Source organism: Taurulus bubalis (assembly GCF_910589615.1).
Source record: "Taurulus bubalis genome assembly, chromosome: 14".
In the NCBI taxonomy this organism is placed as follows: Eukaryota; Metazoa; Chordata; class Actinopteri; order Perciformes; family Cottidae; genus Taurulus; species Taurulus bubalis.
In genome coordinates, this window is record NC_136602.1 from 15,222,446 (window position 1) to 15,246,347 (window position 23,902).

Genomic DNA, 23,902 nt, shown 5'->3' on the forward strand with positions numbered 1-23,902 from the left:
AGCGTAAACTTATGTTTCAATTACATCCACGGAACATCGGCGCTACAGTATGGGAATGTCTTTTACCGCAAACATGCAATGTTACATGCTTTTTTTTTTTTAACAGAATGCTTACTTTACTTTACCACTTGCATGCACATTAAAGCCCTGGAGTAAAAAAGGCCCTGATGGAGATGCCGCTTTTCACTCCAGACATTATCGTGTTGTCTACACCAATTGTCTTGCTTTTATTTCCTCTCCACAATCCTCCCTCCCTTCTCTCAGGGCGTCCCTGTGGAGTTCCTGTGTCGTCCTCCCTCTGCTGGCTTTGACCTGGATGTCCGCGGTGCTCGCCATGACAGACAAGCGCTCCATCCTCTTTCAGATCCTCTTTGCCGTCTTTGACTCACTGCAGGGTTTTGTCATTGTGATGGTGCACTGTGTCCTACGGAGAGAGGTAAAGGTTGATTTGAAGTCATCTTTCTTTCACCAATGATATTTGTTTACCTAGGGGTGCAATCCGTACTGCTCTTTTTAGTAGATTTGCTCAATCTTATGGAGATTATTTAAATTCCTCCAGAGCTTAACCACATTTAAAAAATCAAAGTTATAACAACCATAAATAGAAACTTTCACAAAGTTAAATACTGAATCATAGGCAGACTTGACAGAGGATAAGACCATATAACAAAAGCATGAATTACCTTTCAAAGGCTTATTTTTATAGAGCATGTGATGCAGTTTTGTGGACATGATGAATCACTGACTACCCCTGTCTTTAGGTCCAAGATGCTTTCAGATGTCGGCTCAGAAACTGCCAAGACCCAATCAGTGGTGACGCAACAGGAACCTTTCCTAATGGGCATGCTCAGATAATGGTAGGCACAGTTACCCACTGTTATCTGTAACCATTAGATTCTGTATAATTTACGAAGACCCAAAGTCCCATGGTTATTTATAATACACATACAAACCTCCTTGTTCTCCATTGACCTTAATTTAACGTATTATTCAGTTTAATATGGCCTCTAAGACACAAGGCATTGTTTCCCATAGGTTTATACTTTTCTACATAAGGCTTTTGCAAAGCTGCAATTACATGCAGGGTAGACACTTGGCCCTTTGATAAATGGCATTAGTTGCCTTTGTTTTTCTTCGGCCTGAGGCCTGATTCTTTGTTTCCATTTGATTGAACTCCCTGTCTATGTTTGCCATGCATCCCTCTCATTTCCTCTCTCAGGGTAATAGAGGACTGTTCCCAGCCTGACCTTTTGAAATGGGAGACCAGTGCTGCTCATCTAGCACCACGACGCCACTGGCAAATCATAGCAATGATCTTCCATTAGTATTCGAACGCAACTCGAAGTGAAATAGTTTTCATGACAGCAGAATGGTGTCAAGGCCCCCTGGTTCAATACAGTCATTAGCAGCGAGCACAAAATACTTCCCAGCTGTTTTTCCATAAATGTATTATTGATATATTGTCAGGATGGTGCAGAGAAAACAATGACTGCTTTGCATTTTTTTTTAAAGCATTTTGAAATAAAAAAAAAAATATATATATATCATTGATCCCAATCCTGCAGCTGACTTTTGCATGAGGATGCTTCTTGTTTTGTATACACGCACAGTTTAGAGAATAAAAGGCTTTGTTTGTCATCATACTGACCATGTGTCTGTCCTCCTACAGACGGACTTTGAGAAAGATGTGGACATCGCCTGCCGATCAGGTAACAAACAGATGGTATCTTATTAACACGAGTCTCCTTGACAAAAGAGGTTAGATGGTCAAAAATAGCTGATGTTACATAACCAACGATCCCCACAGGAGTTTTCTTTCACAGTTACCAAACACTCTCTTTAATCTGAGAACAAAACAGTATGAAGAGAGCTGTTGGATATTCACTTTCTTCTTTACTGCAATAAATGTGAATACCAGAAGCTTTTCCCGTCTTCAGGCGGCCACACTACGTAATAATGTTTTTCATTAATATGTTGACGCTGTCATAGGATAGATGCGTAGGTGCCATGTGTCTCATTTTGTGAGGATTTTCTTCCTCGGTTAGCGGGAGTATATTAATAGGATAATGCATGTAACTAGTGGTGGCAACTAACACGGGCCTGGAGCCTCATCTTTCCCCCATCCTTTTCCAAACCAATGAAGAACACGTCCTAAATGGATCTTTAGGGAATAACCAAGAGCTCTCTGAAACACAGCTTGTTAAGAGACGAAAAGGACTGTCTGGCTCCTCTGACCCACATTACTTCATGCTGTACAGTCTTGTAAAGCTAAAGTGGACGTACCGATAGAAAAAGGCAGTGCAGACAGGTGTCATTTATAAATCATGACCAGATTCAGACCAAAGTAGCGCTGCGGTTGGAGAGAGATGCTTTTTACAGATTACTCCCCGGGCTCACAGAGTTTAAATTGGTTGTTTACAAACACGGCAGCAGAAGTAATATTCTGCAGAGTCACCGTTAAGAATATACAAGTAAAGTTAACCAGACTGTGTTCCCCCATGACCACACTGAGCATTTAATGAGACTCAAACAAAAAGGAGAGGGTTAGATCTTTTTTATTGTCCTTGTAATCTTGTTGTGAACAGACAACATAATTCCTACTGATTCATGAGGCAAATGTTAAAATGCTCAGTGGGGAGGACAGGGGGCCCTTATAACCAGAAGGTGTTTCTGATATCTGCTGTTTCTGATACAATATTTGGTGCATTACAAGGTTGTCACCCATCACTAAATTTGGATTAGGGTGCTACATGCTGTTAAATAGGAACATAATGTAACCTGAGGACTGTATTTACTGTTAAATCCTCCAGAGATACCTGCTGCCATGTCTCTTTGCATGTAGGTGTAATGTCACACTAAAAGCATATGCATAGGTATCTGTCTTGCCATTACAGTTTTCCCTCTGCAGCACCAAATCCTTTGATAATTGATTTGAATGTGCTTGTTCTTTTGGTCATATGTTGGATAATGCCAGACACACTGTGACACTAGTTTCATTACTGACACGTTCCAACTAATCCTTGTATCACTCTCTCCTGCAGCACTCCACAAAGACATGGGCTCTTGTCGCGCCGCCACCATAACAGGCACCCTCTCCCGCATTTCCCTCAACGATGAGGAGGATGAGAAGATCCCCGAGGGCCTAAACTACTCTACGTTGCCTGGCAACATCATCTCCAAAGTGATTATCCAGCAGCCTTCAGCTCTGCACATGCCGATGGGAGTAGGTGATCTGAAAGAGCAGTGCATGGCCGACAGTGGCGCCGACATGCGCCGCACTGTTTACCTGTGCACCGACGATGCCATGCGCCAGAGCGACCACGACATGGTCAGCCACGACATGGAAGGCCACTCGTTGCAGGGCCAGATGATGGAGACAGACTACATAGTCATGCCCCGTGCCTCTGCAGCATCGGTGTCCGGGTCGGGCATGTCCACCCTCCTGAAAGAGGACACCAAGATGAACATCACTATGGATACGCTGCCACACGAGAGGCTGATGCATTACAAGATGAGTCCTGACTTCAATATCAGCCCGTCAGGCATGGACCACATGAATGTGAACCTGGAGCAGCAGTATCCTAGCGCTCCCGAGCAGATGCAAAACCTGCCCTTTGAACCTCGCACGGCTGTAAAGAACTTCCTCGCTGAGATGGAGGAATCTGCAGGTCTTTCAAGGAGTGAGACAGGGTCTACAATATCTATGAGCTCCTTAGAGGTACATACGCCGATGTGGACGAAGCTCAGGGGATAAAGAGCTGCAACAAACACCTTCACATATACCAGACATCAATCATTAATGTACTTTACATATCTTCTGAAAGCGATGGCGTATTAACTTAATACCTTCATGTTCTATATTCACAGAGAAGAAAGTCACGATATTCTGACATGGACTTTGAGGTACGTAAAAAATATATTTTTTCGACATAGCACATGCATCTAGCTTAAATGCAGAGAAAAGCCTTTTTTCAGTTGTGTTTGTCATTTGATTTACTAGTACTTGTTGTGCCTCTTAAGCTTATTGGAGTTACAGTACACAGCCTTGACTCAACAAGATTTATTGACATGCTGTGCAGGTAAAAGCAAGGCTGTCAACTGACAAACAGGGCAACAGTTCTCATCTACATTTTGTCAACCTCCATCTCCTCCACCCATTAGCTATGTTAATTTTCAAAAATGTATGCTTTCTAAGTCATTTGCCCATTTCACATCAGATCTTACCACTGGTTTCAACAATGATTATATTGGCTTGCAGACACACATTTAAACCCCCTTTTGGCAGGTTTGAGCTTCTCCTTTGCATTATTAAATCAGACTTTTCTGCATATATATTGTACAAACTTTCAAAGTAAAGGAAACATAAGGCTTCTGGCCCGGCGTGCATTTTGTTTCAGCTTCGATGCACACTGACCCCTAAATTGAAAGTTTTGTGCTAAGGTTTGAGTTTGAGGATTTTCCTTACGCAAACAAAACTGTAAATGAGTCAATTTGTCACAGAAGAATTATGTTTAGACATTGCAATTTAAAATAGTTCAAGCTTTCAGTGTCCTATCGCCCTTACTTTAATTATCTTGGTTTCCTTCATTTTGGCAGTCACTTTAATATATGCAGAGACCGGTAGATTTGTTTCAAACCTGGCCGAAACGTAAACTACCATGCCACTAACAAATTGATCCGAGTTGAAGGGGGTTGACAAGGAAGATGCATTTCCATTATTGGCTGTCAATACCAAAGACAAAACCCTTGCCATTGCAGAAAGTCATGCACACCAGGAAAAGACACATGGAGCTGTTCCAGGAACTGAATCAGAAATTTCAAACCCTGGACCGATTTCGAGACATACCAAATATGGGCAGCATGGTGAGTAACAGGAAACCAGGGTGGTGACGGTCAGCCAATTAATGACAGCAACGTCAAAATACCCTATTTAGATATCTGGTGCAGGGCACATACTGTAATGTGTGATTGTGCAAATGAGCAGTTACAGTATGTAGCTCAAGTATTTATGTGGAAGTAAAACTTCCTCTTCATAGTGGACCTGCCGGCAGCTGCCGCGGGGCGAGTGGCGGGGGGGGGGGGGCTCCTTAAAAGCACTGAAGCATTTTCTCCACCAGGCCAGTTTCAGGGAAGAAAGACCTTTGGTAATCTTGTTGCAATAGAGTGCATCCATTCCAATGCAAGGCCATGAATGCACTTTTATTTACATGCACATTTATCTACTTAGCAACCCCATCATTTTTCCATTAATGCATGGCAGATTATTTAACCTATCAACATCAATAAACATATTACCTTAAGTTCGCTGTTCTCTTACTGCAACTGTGTGTGGGGGAATCTTTTTCTTCTGAAGTCTGGAGAATTATGAGAATTCTTCCTGACCTTGCTGTAGGTCAAACGTCCCACCATCTGTCTCCACACCTGGCTGCAGCTGGAGACAATGGGGGTGTCAACCTGTCTGTCTCCCTCAGACAAGCAGCAATGTTTTCTGTATCGAAGGCAACAAATAGAAATTAGGCTGGTGACCAAACACAGCCAGACTATTGTCAATGTCAGCCACGCAGCAGCCTTTTGGCTGCATGTAATTCTTTTTTCACTCCCATTTCAATCACCCCTACAGCACAATGTAATTTGAAGCCCGTTGCTTAGTTACAAGTGCAAGTTCTTTTGTATAGAAAACTATAACTCGAGTACATTCCGCCTATTTCTTTTTTTTCACCAGATGAATCTACTGCAGAGCTGGCTGCAGACATTAGTATCCATTTTATTTTCCCAGACTGGGAGCAGCTTCTCTCCCTTACTTGCAGTAGTATATCTGGGACTGTCAATGTGAGCACATTCAGATGAATGGCTCACACATGAAGCCCATATAGTGCTTCAGTTTCTGAGCTTGAGAAAAACCCAAATATGTTATGACTCCATGATAAGCATGGTCCCATTTAATACATTATCATTATCCTTTGTTATTTAATGCTTTCCAAAGCATTAATCCATTATTTTCAACTATCAATGGGTAGGAATTCATACAATGTCCTTTTGAATGAACTGACTTGACTGGAAACATCCTTTTTTTTTTGTGGAAAAATAACAGTTTAGCTGCAGAGGATGTCATGCCACTAATGTCACACCCCACTGGCCATGTTCACAGGACAAAGCAATGCCAAACAAGAACCCATGGGAGAGCTACAATCCAGCCTGTGAGTACCAGAATTACGCCACTATGAATGTACTAGAATCTGACAACAAGGACTCACTGGAGATGACGCCTGCAGAGTGGGAAAAGTGTGTCAACTTACCCTTAGACGTCCAGGAGGGAGACTTCCAAACGGAGGTCTGAAGGAGAAAACGCAAACTAGAAAAGGAGGAGAAAGAGATGTATTTTGCACTGAATAAAGCAACAGACTTTTCTAACAGCCTTGGCATTCATATCTGGATAATACGAGTGTGGCAGGGACAATATGTGCCAATACAATAAAAGGACTGAGGACAGAGAAAAAAGAAAATAAGGAAAAAAACATCAGTGTTACTTTTTGTATTCTCACTAGTGTACTTAGTGTGGGGCAGCCTGGTGTACAATATTTACCATCATGTGTTTCAAATTATCTGTTGAGGAATTGGCTAAAAAAGGTAATCTTTCAAGATGAAACCTCACAAAGCAAATGACATGCCATGTCGTCCCAGCTTCATTGGGTCTAGTTTTGATTTCATAAAACTGGACCCGGGAGCACAATGTATATATTTATGCAGGTTTTTAAAAAGTTTATAACAGTCTGTTTGGCCATTACTACACTTTTTACTTTATAATATAAAACATGGGAGGCAAAGAGGATTTTTCTGTCATATTAAAATGAATGTTTGTCAAGCTACATTCTTCATTGCTTTAAATGCAATAAAGATAATACTCACTTTTATATAAATAATATATTTCACAACTTTAATACTGCAGAATCTGCTTGAAGGATCCCAGCAAGCTATCTCATCTGCAGCTCTGTATAAAATATTTAAAAACAAAATGTTGTATGGTGTAAATAAACTTTTGTCTACATATGTTTTACTTGTGCCAATTTATTTTAATGAGAACAAATGCCAACCTGATCAAAAGTTATAGAGGAAAATGTTAACATTTGAAAAGGAATGTAAATAAAAGAGGAAATATGTTCGTACTGCTTCAGAGGTTGTGTCAAGTTTATGTGGTGTGTTGGTTGTGGAATTCATTTCTCACTTAAATATATAAAATCAAACGATGGCCGTGTGACTGATATAAAATACAACATATCCATTACATTAATGGTGAAATTTGATTGGACTAAGAAAATAACATTACTCACTAACAAATGCTTACAACCTTGTCTCCTGTTTTTAAAGACTGGATTACCCAAAATGTTCTCTCCAGTTCCCAAAATACTGTGTGCCCTGTGATGATTTGTATTTCAGCTTAGTCATTCCCTTTAGCTGAAGGTGAAGCATAGTAAAGTTTCCTGAATCACCTCATAAATCCACCCCCGTATCTGATTTCTGAATTTGGATAGGAAACATTCAACTCCTAATAGGTTTTTGTGCCTCCAGAAGGCTCAACTGATAAGATCAGTTCAGCCTTTCCTGGGCTGACGGGGCCAGACTGAGCACAAATGGGAGGTGGGCGTGAGGGCTTTGGAGAAAATTGTGTTTGTCCCGTCTGGTGGTCTACGGTATGGCTGACACTTCGGCAATGAGAGCATCCGTGGGAGTCCTCCCCCCCAGTAGTCCACCCAGCAGGAGAAGAGGAAGCCACATAGGAGGACTTGGATCTGCACCATCAGCGGAGGATGATGACGAGGGAAAAAGGGGGACGCAGACGATAAACACAGGCTCACATTAATGATGACTCCCAGTCGTGCTCTGATGTTGACACAAGATAAATTAACTTGATTACATGTAAGCTCAGTGTAGACATTAATGTCTGAATTTACAGTGCATTTCAATTTCCTCTAGCAGACATAATTAGGTTAATTATATACAGTACAGCTGCCTGTGAGAGATTATTTTCACTAGTGTGCCAACGTCCAATGCAGTGAAATGCCTTTGGAAACACTGGCTTTTATTTTTTACCCCAGATTGTACACAAAGCTTTACAACATGTAAAATATCTATGTGATAAATTATCTTTATAAAATAAGATGGATACACACACCTTTTATAGATACAATTACAACTATATTTGTGTAATAAACTACTGGTATTCTTAAATAAATAATGTTCTATTTTTACATGACTGTCTTTTTACATTTGAAAGACACTGTCAAGGTTCAAGAACATACTGTACTGTACACCTCAAGATGCAATCCCAAAATAACCAAGTTCATAAGCTATTGAATGCATTTCTTTTATTTACCAGTCGTGCATGTGTCTAAACATATTTCCTCTCCCAAAACCGTAAGCATTTGCTCAATAAATGCATGGTTGACGGACTTTTCCCTCTCCAATGAATAATATTTGGAGGATGAAATCAGAGTTTCAGCGCCTCAGGAGATAATTTCTGTGCTTATATGACCTAATCATATTCAAATGTGGAGCTCTACATGTGTATGGGATTTCTTCCTCAGCTGTCAGATGTACGCATTGACTCACCAGCAACTGCATGACAAACTTCGCCATGCAAATAAACAAGTGAAAGGGTCTATGTTAAGTTGGTGTTTTCTAAAATTCTATTGTTGACATTTATCCTTCCTTTTGTGTCTCAAAAAATACTTGTGACAATCTTCATGCAGCTCAGTTCAGGTCACTTATAACATATGAACAATATAAAGAGGATTCAGATTTGCTCTTCTGTGTGCACAACTATGGAGGCCAATTTTGGAGAGAGTTACAGGATTGTAATACTTTATTATGTATGTAATGCAATACAGCAAATACTGTCATCTTCAGTTAAAGTAATTGTGTCTGTTATTATTGAAAATAAACCTATTGCATTTGTGTTCATTATTAATATTTACATCGTGCTACAAATGAAAAAGACTCTAGATAATAATGTTTTATACTTAGCAATTCGGTGTGCAGTTGTCATAATTATTGGGCAATATATTTGGTGTTTTTGTGTAAAGTTGTGATACAAACAACTAGTTTTCAAAGAGTTGATATATTTTTAAAATATTTTTTTGATAGGATAGGGTAGGATATTTTGTATTTATGTTTTTGCTTTTAGCGTGTAGAGGTTTGAAAAAGGGCCCTAATATCAGAAAGTGCATTTTAGGTATTTTCATTCTTGCAGGAGCTCAGCTTATTCTCTCTGTAGCTCAGTTAATGAGATCAATATGACAAAGATTGACTTAGACCACCCGCAGGAAATTCTGATTTTAAAACCAATTAAAAATTGAATGCTGCTGTATATGTATCTGTTCATCGGTTTGACAAAATAACCTGTGTGTCTGAAAGTGGAAAGCTGTATTATTTAGTTGTTGGTAAATTGAGCTGGGATGTGTTGACAAGCCTGGTGGACAAGTCATCATTTGGGAATGAGTGGCAGGCCCCACAGGCCCATAAGAGCAGAGAGGTTAACCTGCTTAGGGGCTGCAAACACTGAATCAACATAATCACATTGATCATGCGTCACTTTCCTCCCTGGAGGCATGACTGGGGGTAAGGCAAACACTTGGTCTATCAAGAGCCTGTCAGAGGAGCCCAGAGGAAAGACTTGAGGCCACCCAAAAATCACAGAAAGGACATAAGTACAGAGAAAAAGTGGTGAAATGCGTTACACAATAGAACAAGCTATACAGTATGTTTTTTAGAAACTCCAGTTCACCCCCATCATAACAACGTTGGCTATCCTGTTTATGTCAGCCATCATAATGTCAAACTGTGCCTAAGATAAGACTTTGGTGTTTGAGTAAATACCTAATGTTACAAAACCAAAGTCAACAGGGCTGTAAATACACTTTGTCTTAAGTGCTAATTAACAGAATCACACATTTTAAAAGTGGTCAAAATGTTCACAAGCCTGCTGTGCATGAGAATGTCAGACCTGTCGTGAGCAGTCTTGTTAATGCGTGCTAATTATTGGATGCCTGGTGTAGCCTCCAGAAGAACTCAGTTCAACAACTTCTCTCGTTCTCTATATTTATTTACTAAATGATCACAAGCAAAGTAGTCAGCGCTGCAATTGCAAAAGCAGTGAGTGGTACAGCCAACACGCAGGTTGGGTCAAGAACAACTGCCCCCCAAACGGAAGTGGGGCCTTTCATACACAGGTTATCGTCACAGGTTCGTCTCGCCTCGTCCTAACATCTGATTGGCTCTATCCTGTCAAGAGGAGGAGAATCCCGTGTTCTCATCTTTTCTCACAAGACTGGACCGTGCAACGACCCGTCTGCTTCACTAATGTCAACATACTGATAAACAGTTGTGAGTGTTGAAGTGCGCAGGCGTGTGACTGACTTCCCTTGAGAACTGGACCTTTCATAGACACAACCAACTCCAGCTGCATAGCTGTGTTATACTGACCTCGCTGACCTGAACTTTAATAGGCATGAAGAGTAATGGAGAATATCTGCAGAATATAAGGATTTATATTATCAGTCTGACATTAGCATTTAGCTCAAAGCACCGCGAGCATCTGCTAGCAAAGCTGTTAATGGTCTTGCTAAGAAATGGCTGAAGCTAATGCTAACCTGGCCTCGGGGTTTGCTTGCACATCGAGCATTAAATAGCTGGAGGAGAAAATAATTCACAACATAGTCATTTCGGCTGAAGCTAAATCATTGTTTGATAATTAAGTTAGCAAACTTATGAGTTAGCTAACTATACCTTACGTTAAAAAAATACATAGAAGGGAACATCAAAGCTATAATTAACTGTACAACTAGAACCGATAGTTGCACTGGAAATGGAAAACAAACGTTCTGAAACTTTTACCAAAAATGAAACTTGGAAGAGCAGCAGGTAGGCTACTCACTACACACTGTATAATCTCCTGACAATATGCCCTGCCTCATTTGAAAACAAGGTCTCAGAAGAAAACAAATTCAGATGCTCAAAAAGTGGGTAGTTTATTGGTTTTTGTTTCTCGAGTTGTAATATTAGATAATAACATAAAATACTGGTGAGATAATTATTTTCCATAGGTTTTAACTGATAATTAGCTGGGTAGTCAGGCATGACATGACACAAACTGGAATGTAACCAAATTGAGTCTGAAATCCCCCTGCCTTCTTGTAGGCATAGAGGTTTTGTGGCTTCTTTTTACTGGTTTAAAATGTTTTGTGGACATTGAGTCACACACAAAAAACATGACACAAAAAAATCACACAATGATGTGTAGACAAAAAAATATTACAGTAAATAGAAAATGACATTTGCATACACTTTGGATCAAATGTAAATTGGATCAAATGTGGTAATACAATTGTGTACAAATCGTGTCAACAATCTAATGTATCGGATATTTACACTTTAGCTCCCTGGAAACATATTGATGTCCTGAACTAATTCATGCGTTCATTCAGAAAATGGGTGAATTGTTCCTTAAACAACTTGCAATAGTAGCTGAAAAAGAGATGTATGAGGGAGGGAAACGTTTGAATAAGGGGTAAGACGGGAAAAGTTGCACTCTGAACAGCAGAAATCTGCTCTCATCTGACATATTGATCACACACTAGTTCTTGGGTTCCATGTTTTCGGCTCAAGGCTTATTTGGTTTATTAGTGTATGAGGGGGTGGCATATCACATAATGGCTTAACTCAAAGCAGGCTTGCACAATAGTTATGACAAGGTATGCATACCAACAACTCTAATTGGACAAGCACTCAAAATTTCATGCAAATCCATCCGAAGCATGCACCGAGTAGTTATATGTTAATCCGGATGTATTTAACTGTCAGTTTTATTTGATACATCTCCTTAGTACAGAACACAGTCTCACACATTCTCACTACCACACTGTGGTTATGTGGTTAGGTACTTTGCAGCTCCTTAATAGATTTGTGGTCATAATTTTGTCACTGGACGCGTTATAGTCAGTAATTACTGAAGATAAATACTCTATCCAACACAGAATAAAAGACCATTTTAAAATGTTTCATCTTCGAACCATATATTATATGTATATATATATATACATACAGAGAAATATATTTCATGAGAAAAGACCACAAAGCCAATATGTTTTATAGACCACAATGTGAGAAATCAGCAGTCATTTGGGGATGATTTGATAGCAGCGACGGACTAGTAAAAGTGTTGTGGAGATAATGTTCCCTGTTCGTGTTGCAAGGAATTGTATTGATTGTTGTAAAATAAAAAAATAAAAAAAGTCTCATTCAAACGGGAGCAAAGAGAAATTAGAACTAAGCCAACTCACCCTGAAGCTTTGAATAAATTCAATAACAGGTGGCATGTAGTACTCACTACCAATTATATTACAGAAATAATAAGCTCTATGGTCGTTCAAAATGTTTAATACAGATACTATGTGATTAAAAGCTAATTTGTGATAAACATAACAACTTCAACACATGTGGTAGATTGCTCTGTTTTTTTCACAAAGTCTAAATGTTACATAAAATATTTATCACTCATTGAATATTTGGTATGGAGGGTCAAAATAGTTATAGGAGAAATAAGGAGTGTGTTTAAAATGGTTTATTTCTTTAAATACAGGTACCATTCAATATTAACACAACAGGATTCTTTTCAACCCATCTCAGGTGAACAAACAACACATCTGATGCGGCTTCTGCCGTCATCATGTGACCACATTTCCTGCTGCCGCCACTTTAATTTCAAAGCAAAAACCAAAACTTTCTGTGAGGCTAATTTAATGGGGTAGCATGTACAATAGTGTGTGCCCATCATGGTGCTACACATTCACGAGGCACACATATCTGGTTTCAAATTAAAAACTTTCTGTCAATTTGTTGATTATATACTAAATTCACCAAAAATAAAATGAAACATGAAAGTAGATAAACAATAAAGCAAAACAGGAGAAGTTAAAATAAAATTGATAAATTCCATGTTTAGATGTCTCCTGTTCTTCAAAGACAGACAGCAAAATGTGTTTGAATCCTGTGAATTTAAAACCAAGAATAACTGAAATCTTGGAAACACGACAGCCGCAATTGGTCCTTTACGTGACACCCAGTGCAAGTACAGTAACGTTCACTTAAATAATAGTCTTGACTAAATGTAGGCAAAAAGCAGCAAACCCTCTACCACAGTAAATAACCTGAGACGAAACAAGCAAAATAAACTTTGAAAACGTTACTGCGGTCAACACATATAATTCTTATTTTATACCCATTAGCTTTTCAGAAAACAAGCAAGCAGAACAGTTTGTGGCGGCTTAAATGTCTTTAAAGCATTTTATCTTAAAAGGTATATTAGAGCCAGCTTTAGATAGTGTCATTCAGTAACCATTAAAAGGGTCTAGAAAGTGCTTAACAAATGTAAAACGTGCATGTCCAAGCTCCAACTAAATCTTAAGACGGAACGTTTTGGAGCAGTGTATGACTATCTCTGCTGCTGCAGTGTCTCTTCTCCAGTAGAAAATAACCAATTCATGTCTGTTTCAAACTGAATTCTCAAGGTAGGATTTAGTTGGAGGACACTCCCAGAATCCCAAAGTCATCAATAATATTGACTGAGAAATACACAATCAGTCTCAGCAGGCTTATTAAGGGGTAGGATGTGTCAACTCAAAACAAGGCTGGAATGCACAAGACACCACTGCAAAAACTCCTTAAAAACTAATAAAATAAATGACAGATTACTGACATCCATTTATTTGTTTATCAAATTGTACTTTCTAGTCCCTTTAAATTATGGTGGGAATATCTACAAACCCGTCCGAGCGAATGCTGCTTTTCAGTGCACATATTCATCATCACTTAAGTCTGAGTCATCAGCCTCCACCTCTCCTTCAATCACAGACTTCTTCCCTCTGCAGCAGGACACCACCAGACCAATGAGGAAAGCCTAAAAACAATAAGCAAAGCACACATTAGGAAATATTTCATGAGGATCATCTGATCGATAGAATGCGTCAACTGCACAAGGAGAGAGGCTATTAAATATTTTGCTGAGGAGATTAGCTGTGTGCAGTCTCGGAAAATCCTATTCCAGTTTTCTGAGTAGAAATTAAATTATGTTCTTCCGCTCTTACACTCTTCCCCCTGAACAAAATACAGTCTCTAAAAGGAGGGAAATGTTTCATAGATGTGGCTCAAAAGATTGATTTTGAAAAATGAACACATTTCTTCTTCTTTTTAAGAATATACAACTGCAATTCTCACTCTGCAGAAAAATCGCCCTGATGACATTTCATTTACATCTTTGGACTTACCACGATAAAGGCCCAGTTACCAAAGTAATAGATGGTGCTGAAGAACCAGAACTTGTGGAGGAAAAGGTAGGATCTTGTCACAGTGCACTGGTCTGAAAAGGGACAGAGAAAACATAGGAACATTTAAGAATGTAATCTAAACAATAAGAGGATATTTACTTTTATTTTCAAACCAAGATGGTTGATTGGCGAACATATTTCAAAGATACTCTCCACCAGGTTTGACCAATTGTTTCAACCCCTTTTGTGAGTTTTCTGGGATCAGGTTTCTGCATGAGACAGATGCCTAGGTACATATCGTTTTAAATACTTTATTATATTTAACAATTAAGGACACTTACGTTTGGAAAATCTGTTGTATAATGAAATGAAAACAAAAACAAAGAGTAATTTGGTCTGAACACAAGGTTTCACTTTCTCAGCCACTCCTGAAGATGAAAGTTTGGGATACGTCCGAAAACCTTTGGAAAAGCCAAGTCAGTGAATTTGAGGTGAAAACTTTAAATCACAGATTGTCAAATTGACTTTCAATATACACTTTTTTAGTGTCTATAACTCGCTAGGGTAAAAACTCCATAAGAAATAATGTGACAGTAAACCGTTTTAATTTATTCGCCTTACCCTAAGAGTCCCATCCCCCTATAACATGTACATGTTTTTAATTAGAAGTTTGCTAATTCACACTATTCTAAAAGACACTCTCCACCATCTCCAATGTTTGATTAATTTATAGAGGAACCCCTGAAGGAAGGAAAGACAGGAGGAATCATTATAGAAAGTAAGAACAAATAGATCTATTTTAAAAGTGACTGATGAGGTGGAAGTTAAGAGAAGAAGAATTGGGCACAAGTAAAGGAGGAGTGAAGACAGGACAGAAGACCGACAGTCTGAGGAAACTAAATGTTTGTCTAAAGAGAAATATGAGAAAATAGCAAAACATTACTATTGCCACACGGTGTTTAGAAATGCATGTGTAGCTCTTGTCATACATCTGTGTTATGAAGGGGTTTAAAATAACAACATAATGTACTTCATACACCAGTATATATGCAAATGTGAATCACATTTTGTGTCATTTTTTAGGCATAACACTTCAGAAGGGCTTTACTGAAAAGGTTATGAATGAAGCTTCAAATGCCTGTCATATTCCATGACGCGAGTGTGGCAACATAAATGTAATTTATGATGCAGTTAGATTGCTGCTCAACCACCCCGTTAAGTGCCTCCTTTTGTCTGCGGCAATCAGCAGTTTTTGAAAGGCGAAGATGTCAACAAATATGGATTGAAGCAGACATTTCTTTAGATTAAAGCATGTTGTGAGTGTCACAAACTGGATCCAGGAACGTGACAAAAAAGGAGTTCATGAAGGTTAAACTTTGACCAGGACAGATTTGGAATTTTTGGACGTTATGTTCTGAAGTTGTTGGAAATGTTTGACTCACAGAGTCGGAAACAATCCTACGTAGCCACCACTGGAATCTAATTCTACAAAAAGTATGATACTAATAATATAAGTGTAGCCCAATATTTATCTGCAACCATGCATAAATACCAGGTTTAAAACAGAAAGAATAGACATGCAGCATTAAAATGTTGATTTAAAATGTACACGTCAATACTATGAATGAAACTTCAAACTATTCGATACAGCCCGACACTCCAGAAGTTGTCATGTTGTTTCTTTTATTATTTTTCATAGAAAGAGGGCCGGACGGACATTAAAAGCTTTATGATTTTTTTTGACAGTCCACTTGCTCACCAATGCGGCGACCCACCGGGATTTGTCCCGGTATGCCAGAAGGCCAGTACACCACTGACTACATGGAGCAGTGCCTCGGGCAATTTTGTCACTATAACTCAAAAAGACAACCGGTCCTCTGAAAAAAGGAAAGCCATGTCGCTGTCAATGTGAATATGACTTAACCAGTTGATGAAACTGGAATGAGGTAACATTTAATGGAGCCTTGCATCATATATATCCTGTCTTCCACACTGAAAAAGCAAGCGGTGAGAGCGTGACGCGCAAAAAGACCCCAACAAATTGTGAAGACAGTGAACCATGGGTTTATGGGTTATGCATGTAACTCCAATTCTCTGATGAAGTAATGCCTGTGCAACTTCAACTGGGATCCTCTCAAGCTCTCCAGGTGATCAAGTCAAGAGCAATTTTCAATTGATTTTCAAATTAAATTCATGATACGTACAGTATGTACTATGCTGTTGAACATTCAATAAGATCTAAAACATATTAACATCAAAATATGTGGAGATATCTCATTATTACCTTAGAATTAGTAGCAATGGTTGTATGCCGATTGATGTCTTGCTGAAACTGTTTATATGTACTTTTGATACCCGACAACCAAGTGCAGCAACAGTCTTGAATAAACTACTGAAGAGAACATTTCTGTTTACCTGTGATGTCTTTGCCATACAGTAGGTGGAGGAGTCACAAGCAAAATGTATGAAAAGCTTTGCCTGCGAGCTAACCTCCTTTATCAAGCACCAGCTTACTTACTAATTTACTGTACCAAACGGAAATTCAGTCGGAAGTGAAAGGAGTAAAAGGTTATACAGTCGTAACCCATTTAAAGAACATATTTGAACTTGACACTGATTTCTTAACCTTTCAAACTGGCCTTGGTAGAGACTACACTACTCTGAAGTGTGCTGTGACCAAGAACCGCTCAATAACTGTGCTCTGTGGTCTTGAATGTAAACACATCAAACCAAAAAAACTTGTTTATTGCTTATAAAAATCCAACAGCTTTCTTAGTCTGTGGAGCAGCTCTGTGCTTTATGCCTGTGATATCACCTTTGAGTGTTGGCTTTTAACAGAACTTGATGCTGCTATTGATCTGGCTGGGATAGACGGCAGGAATAATGGAAGAATTCTCCAGCTGAGTCATCCCCTTTATGTGCATGAATAGATATTGGCAGGGATGGGAAAAGCTGGTGACGTCAAATGCGGAAAGTACCAATGATATGAGTGCAGTGTCTGGGTCTCTCTTCAGTGCTCCAATTGTTTTTGTGTGAAAACACGAAGAAAAAGGAAAGGAAAAAAGAAAAAGGATTGCATGCATTAATTAGCTTTGCCATGCACAATGAAACAATACAAGGATACATATTTCAATATACTCCCAATCAGACTTTGATAACAGAAAATCCACAAAGCCCAAGTGAAGACGAAACGCACTGTCTGTCTCTGTTAGAGAGCCATCTGGAGCATTACTGCTCACCCTGCTGAGCTGCTCCAATGACACTGTTTCTTACACTGCTCTTCACACTGACTTGAACCCCATGAACAGTCCTATCAGACGTATACCAAGCTGCATGACATCAAGATCTACACCAATACCTCAGTGTGCCTTAGAATTTATTCATTAAAGTGAACTTTTTCAAAAAGCTTCCCCTTTCAGAGTGTTTAAAAAAATGCTGTTTCATCTCAATGAAAGATTAGTTAGAGCAGACCCACGGCGGCTCTGAAGGTGTACAACAATCTGCTTGTACTTCACCAGCATCAACAGATAAAAGAGGAAGCAAGTTCATCTTCATCCCCATGACCCTTCTCTTTTCCTCCAGTGCCTCAGCCATCTGTAGCTCTTCAGCTGCTCACCTAAATTGCATGGCTCCGAGTGGGACCTACAGATGGTTCACAACAGTGGTCTGCCTAAATATATTATCATGTACACCACTGACCCACTTCACCTTGAAATCATTACCGTTCTCCGATAAGAGCACCGGGCAGTGTGCGAGTGCAGGTAATTTCACCTTTACTCATGATACCCGGGTGAGTGATGCCCTGTGTAGCATGATGCATAATGTATAACTTTCATCCCAGAATTCAAACACAAACATTCATCATCCACCCCCCCCCCCCCCCCCCCCCCCCCCCCCACCCACACACACTTCTTTGTGAAAGCCTCTATCAGCAAGCACTCATGTTCTTACACCGTATGCTTCTATTTCTTTGCATCAACAGAGCACTTTCACTCCAATGTTCTTTGAGGATGCTGATGTTTCTTCAACAGGAACATCAGCACCCTTTTTAATATTGTCAATGGATGTCCACCAAAAGCATCTTCTTGCTGTGTGAGATCTTATTTGTTTCCCTTGCAGATAAAGAAGGAAGCACACAAAGAACATTCTAGCTATTTACAACGTGGTTCTTGTTTTCTCTTTCATTATCGTTGAATTACTTTCCTCACCAAGGTAATGTTTAACACACTACATCTGTAAAGGTCCATTAGAAGTAGGAGCACAAGACATCAGACAATCACACAACTTGTTTACAACCCTCCCATTATTTCAGGCGTCCTGAAGGATATACATGTTATATTCACTCTCCTTTTATCCATGTTTTCGGTCTCCACCAACTCCTGAGGGAAATATCTGGCTCTTTAGCTGCCAAACGCTCCACTATGTTTACCAGCTAGTCGCTATGTTTGTTTGTCTGCTCTTCAGTGATGGTCAGATAGTGTACAGTGGTTATTTTTGGAAGAAAAAGTAATACTGTTAAGAGCTGCCTCAAGGAAAGAGTATTCATTTATTTAGACTTCTTGAAAACCCAATCTTGAACAGAAAGTGTTCTTAATAATTCTATTAATTCCCAGTGAAAGTCTGCACAATGCCAGGCAAACATGTTTTCTTTGAAACAGTATTTTCCTTCACAAGGTAAGGGGTGTCTGTGGATTACAAGATGGACATTTTACTTTCAAGAGAATAACTTTTGATTGACATATTCCATTGTAATGCAAATTGATGATGATCCCCTTGATACAAAGACAATTATTATTAATTTGTGTTGGGGTTGAGGGACTCTCCTGTTGAATATTGCTTGGGCACATGACATCTCAGAGGCAACACATATGATTACGACCACCTGAAGCGCTTTAAAACAATGCTGTAGAAACCGGCAAGTTGCTAGGAAACAGTGGTCCATAATGTGAAAACACTTCTCTGTATTATAAGTTTCATCACTGGGATTCAAACTAGAAATAATGTGATATATCTTCTAAAGTAAAAACTGGACTTCAGATCATGTTTAAAATTCAGCTTAAACTGCCAGGAAGACATTTACACAGAATGAGGCGGGCTCGAGTGGTCTTACAGCAGAATATTTATATGTTTGTCTCCAAAAGTGACCTTAACGGTGAGAAATAACAAGAAAATCGTAAGCAGAAAAACTGGAGCTACTGCGTCCCAAGAAAAAGCTGAAGTTGGATTTATTGATATTAAATGTGAGGCAAACATTCCAAAATAATTGATGTTGTTGTTGACATAAGTCATATTTGAATTATGCCTTTACTGTGGACATGATGCACAGGATTTATTAAAGAACACATTTTACTCAAGAGAATCTTTTGAGTCAGGAGTGCTGCGCACAGAATGTCATTAAGATCATCGGGCAGACTGTCCAGGGAACTAATGCAACCAATAATGGGAGTTGCAAATGTGATGATGGGGGCGTTAACACAGTGGCGATAAACAACAGACACATAATCTTTTGGGTGAGACAAGACGACAGATAAATCTAAGATGGAGGCCGGCATGGTGAAAACAGTCAAATGCATCAATGAGGGAGATGAAGGCCTCTAGAAATGGACCTAATGGATCGTTAACCTTTGAGATCCTTAACTATTAGACAAATGTCAGCCAGAAATAAAAATAACAAAACATAAAATGCGGCTCATCATATCCAAGAAGGTGGTAAGTAGAACATATAAAGCATATTTTCTGACATGGGCAGGTGGTAGCTGTACAGTAGATGTAAAACAACTGCTATGCAAGTCAGAGTTTATCATCAAAGCAACTCGCCCACCACGAGGAGCAGCATGAGCTTCACGGTGGTAAGAATAATTTAAGAATAAAAGAGCAGCGTTTTCTAATGGTGAGAATTCATTAATACAATTACTCATTAAAAGAACTTTATAATAAAGTGACTGCATACCCTGAATCCATACTTGGAGTTAGTGGCGTATGGGTTCAAGTTTGTGTCAATGAGTATGAACATCAAATTAAATAGACAATGATTAAGGTTTTCCCTGGCGAAAGCAAATAGCTTCTAAAATACGGAGGAAAGCAGCATGGCTACTGCGCGGAGGTCCAGAAAATAGAACTTCCATCAACGCGTTGAGAGAGCTGATACTCGGATTCTTCTTATCTTTATAAATACGCTGCATGTGTTGAACCACATGCTAAAGAAGACTTCAGAGTTCAGGGTTCCTGGGGCTATAGCAACTAATTCCTGAGGATTAATTTCCATTTGAGTACATACTCAAAATGAGTAATGGCATGGTAATGACCTTCGAGTAGATAATGGAGAGCTTGGCACCAAGCACCTGCTCATCAAGATGCTAGTGTCATTACAATCCGGTGACCAACCGGCCAATCAGTCACCAGTTTGACTTGCACCCTCTTTTGCCTTTAGCGTCGTTGGACCCAGTGTCACACTGAGGGTTATTAGAAAGTGATGCGCTTCCAGAGCCTGTTTATCTGATGTCATTTTCTACCAGATTGTATTCCCATTCATATGTTTCACATCCACAGCACCAATTTAGAGAATATGTGAATGTTCATGTTAATTCTTATCCATGTTTGTGGATCTTTTGGTCATACTACAGTAAAAAAAAAAAATACTACAGTAAAAAAAAAAAAAGATATATATTGCGGAAGACATGGCAAGGAGAATATTATTTCTACGTTTACAGTGCATACTGACAGTATGCTGCCTGATTTACTGCTGTGTCTCTGGATTATATTTTTGGAAAAATTGCAATAATAGAATACTTAAATACCAACATATATATTACGTAACATGTCTACACAATAAGGTCATGGTTAGAGATGGTGAATATAGGTATAGTAGGGTACAGTATGTGTACATACAGTTCACATTCTACTATGTAGAGTTGTACTGTATCCTTTAATAATACAATGTACCAAATACACTTACTGGACAAATACACTCACTTATTTTTCTTTTACCATCAGCAGATACTCTTTAGTTTTTGTCTTAAATATTGGGTTTGGTTAATCATCAAGACATTTTAGTTTGAGTTGTTCATACTGACACTCTAGAAAACATTGTAGCAGAAATGATCGTACAGCACAGCTTATTGTGGGTACATTTAGATAAGGTGGTTGGTGGACCGAAAACTAGTACGAGTACAAAACTAAGGGTTGATGAGGTCATCTCTCCCTTGGGAAAAAGCTGCTTTTTGTAATTTGGGTGGCATTCTCACCACCCAAATTAAATTGTTCACCCGTTACTTTCTCCAGCATTTCAGGCGATAAGCTTCTGATAGCATTCCCTCTCAGTCACATGTGTTGTCTCTGCTTGACACTTCCTATCCTCGTGGTAGGTGGTAGGTGGTACAACGGCTGTTATGAAAACAGGAGCCATTTCCAAGATGGCCAAAATAGAGCGACCAGAAATATTACTAGTCCTTGTCCTAGTGACTATGGCACCACGACTCCTTTAGTGTAACACTGTGAACTAAACAGACCGCACAATATTTGACATGTGCCCTCAGTAATTAACACGGATTGGGAACAAGCTGACTTCTGGTTCTACAAATTGAGGTTCCAATGACCGCTAAAGGCAACACATTTCACTCCATTTAATTTCAGCTTAACTTTCACAGCTATCCATAACAGTTATTATTATTAACAACTAATACAGGGCTAATTAGGGCTGAATCGGTTTGGGCCAATTGTGATAGTTGTGGCACAGGAAAAAAATAAATAGATAATTCATTTCCACAATTCCGTCTGAATAAGTAATATGTGGGATTGTCCATTTATGTAATTACTACATGTTGGCAGTGTTGACATTATTGTCACAAGTAATCATAGCTTGATTAATTGAATGAATTAATCTAAACTAACAACTAAAGTAAATGTAATTAAAAAGGCAGTCAAAATAATTGTGTACTTTATTTTTATTTTATTTTAAAATGTTACTTGCAGCTGTTGTAATTGCGCAGGTAACTGGATCATTGTCTTTAGATATAAGGATAACCAATTGACAAATGTGTTAATAAATAAACATTAATTAATTTGAAAAAGGAACAACATCTGGCCGTGGAAATAGCAACCGATGACTGCCATTTGTATTTGTGCAAGTGCCACTGTTTCATGAGAAAAGGGCCTCCTTTATGAAATATGCTATGTGAATAACATTTAATAATATTATCACTATTTAAGAGGTATGCTTATTTAAAATGTCAAAGACATTAGGCCATTAGCACCACCATGTTGTAACCCGGATATCGTCACCAACCAACTAAAGCCGCTTCTGGTCTCTCTGGATTCAGCCTATAGTTAAACTATTCTGCCTTAAGATTACTGTATTTATAAAAGGTCCCATTCAGGCCACCATATCGGTCAACCATGACAAGAAACATCTTTGAGTTCTTTCTTTCAACAGAAAATCCCACAAAAACTGATCATGTATTTCGGTAGTTTTGTCAGATAAACTGACAAAACATCAACACTGTCTGGTCTTTATTCTGTCACATTGAAACTAAAGAAGTACACTCAGTAGAGTGAAGATCTTTGCTAAGTGTGTCTGCAACGACCACTGCTGCAATGTTTGACTGAATTAATTCAAACCACAATTTCCCCATCTAGAAGGGTATCATATTTCATGTTTTTAACTTGCACGTCTCACACAACAGATACATTCTCATTTTAATATATGCAGCTGTCTGCTAAGCAGCAATCCTGCATTTCACTGTGTAAAGCTTCATGTTGACTGTTTTAACACTTCCTCTGGACCGTTAGTCCTGCACTTTGTTTAGTTCTGTTAACTGTGAGCTGTTTTAGTCCCGTTTGCATATCAGTCAATAGAATATGTCGGCAATAATATATGTTTTCAAAAAGTATGAATCCTTGCAACCAAGAGAGGTCCTTGAGCATAAAGTCATAAATAACCACAAACAAATATGATGTTGATGTATCAAAACAGACACAGAGATGCGCACACACACACACACACACACACACACACACACACACACACACACACACACACACACACACACACACACACACACACACAGAAATACATAATCTCCTTTCAAAGATAATATTAACAACCATTTCAGTCAGTCTAATTTATGTGTGATTGAGTTACAGCATTTCTATTATTACTAAATACAAGACAATTTTGTGATGGAGTGAAGCTGTAATGGAGACACTGACTGTGTGTCTGAAACAGAAAGTGTGATTACAGTACAACCTCCTCCTGCATACTGTAGGATTTAGGAGGTGCATTCTACTTTAATGAAATATAAAGGAACAGTAACATATGTTAATTATATTCTCAAAATTCTCTTATCTTTTCATGAAAAGCTTTTTATTACCATGATCATTTTACTTCCAACATGTCTACTCTCTGTAATATCACTGCATTCTATGTTGATACATTACTTGTGGATATTGTATTTTCATGTACTTCCATGCATTGTAAATGCTGGATTTTTTCATAGCAGTCCTGGAATGCTTTTTTCTGTTGTTTTTTCCTGGTTTAACCATGTAAAGCACTTTGTAACTTTGTTCTGAAAGGTGCTATATAAGTA

At 38.8% G+C, this 23,902-nt stretch overlaps 2 protein-coding genes across 2 annotated transcripts in view; one reads left to right on the forward strand and one right to left on the reverse strand.

Annotated features, from left to right (window-relative positions):
- The window catches only part of adgrb3 (adhesion G protein-coupled receptor B3), a gene marked incomplete at its 5' end in the record, with an annotated part of 106,751 nt that extends 99,772 nt beyond the window's left edge, over positions 1-6,979 (forward strand). The window contains 7 exons of the mRNA XM_079229592.1: positions 265-436; positions 762-857; positions 1,670-1,709; positions 3,042-3,718; positions 3,868-3,903; positions 4,759-4,863; positions 6,149-6,979. Of these exons, the coding sequence (XP_079085718.1) occupies positions 265-436; positions 762-857; positions 1,670-1,709; positions 3,042-3,718; positions 3,868-3,903; positions 4,759-4,863; positions 6,149-6,337 (1,315 nt within the window). The 3' untranslated portion in view covers positions 6,338-6,979. The remainder of the gene's footprint in view (positions 1-264; positions 437-761; positions 858-1,669; positions 1,710-3,041; positions 3,719-3,867; positions 3,904-4,758; positions 4,864-6,148) is intronic.
- A 5,609-nt stretch (positions 6,980-12,588) lies between these two features.
- The window catches only part of lmbrd1 (LMBR1 domain containing 1), a gene marked incomplete at its 5' end in the record, with an annotated part of 53,387 nt that continues 42,073 nt past the window's right edge, over positions 12,589-23,902 (reverse strand). The window contains 2 exons of the mRNA XM_079230013.1: positions 12,589-13,951; positions 14,319-14,410. Of these exons, the coding sequence (XP_079086139.1) occupies positions 13,841-13,951; positions 14,319-14,410 (203 nt within the window). The 3' untranslated portion in view covers positions 12,589-13,840. The remainder of the gene's footprint in view (positions 13,952-14,318; positions 14,411-23,902) is intronic.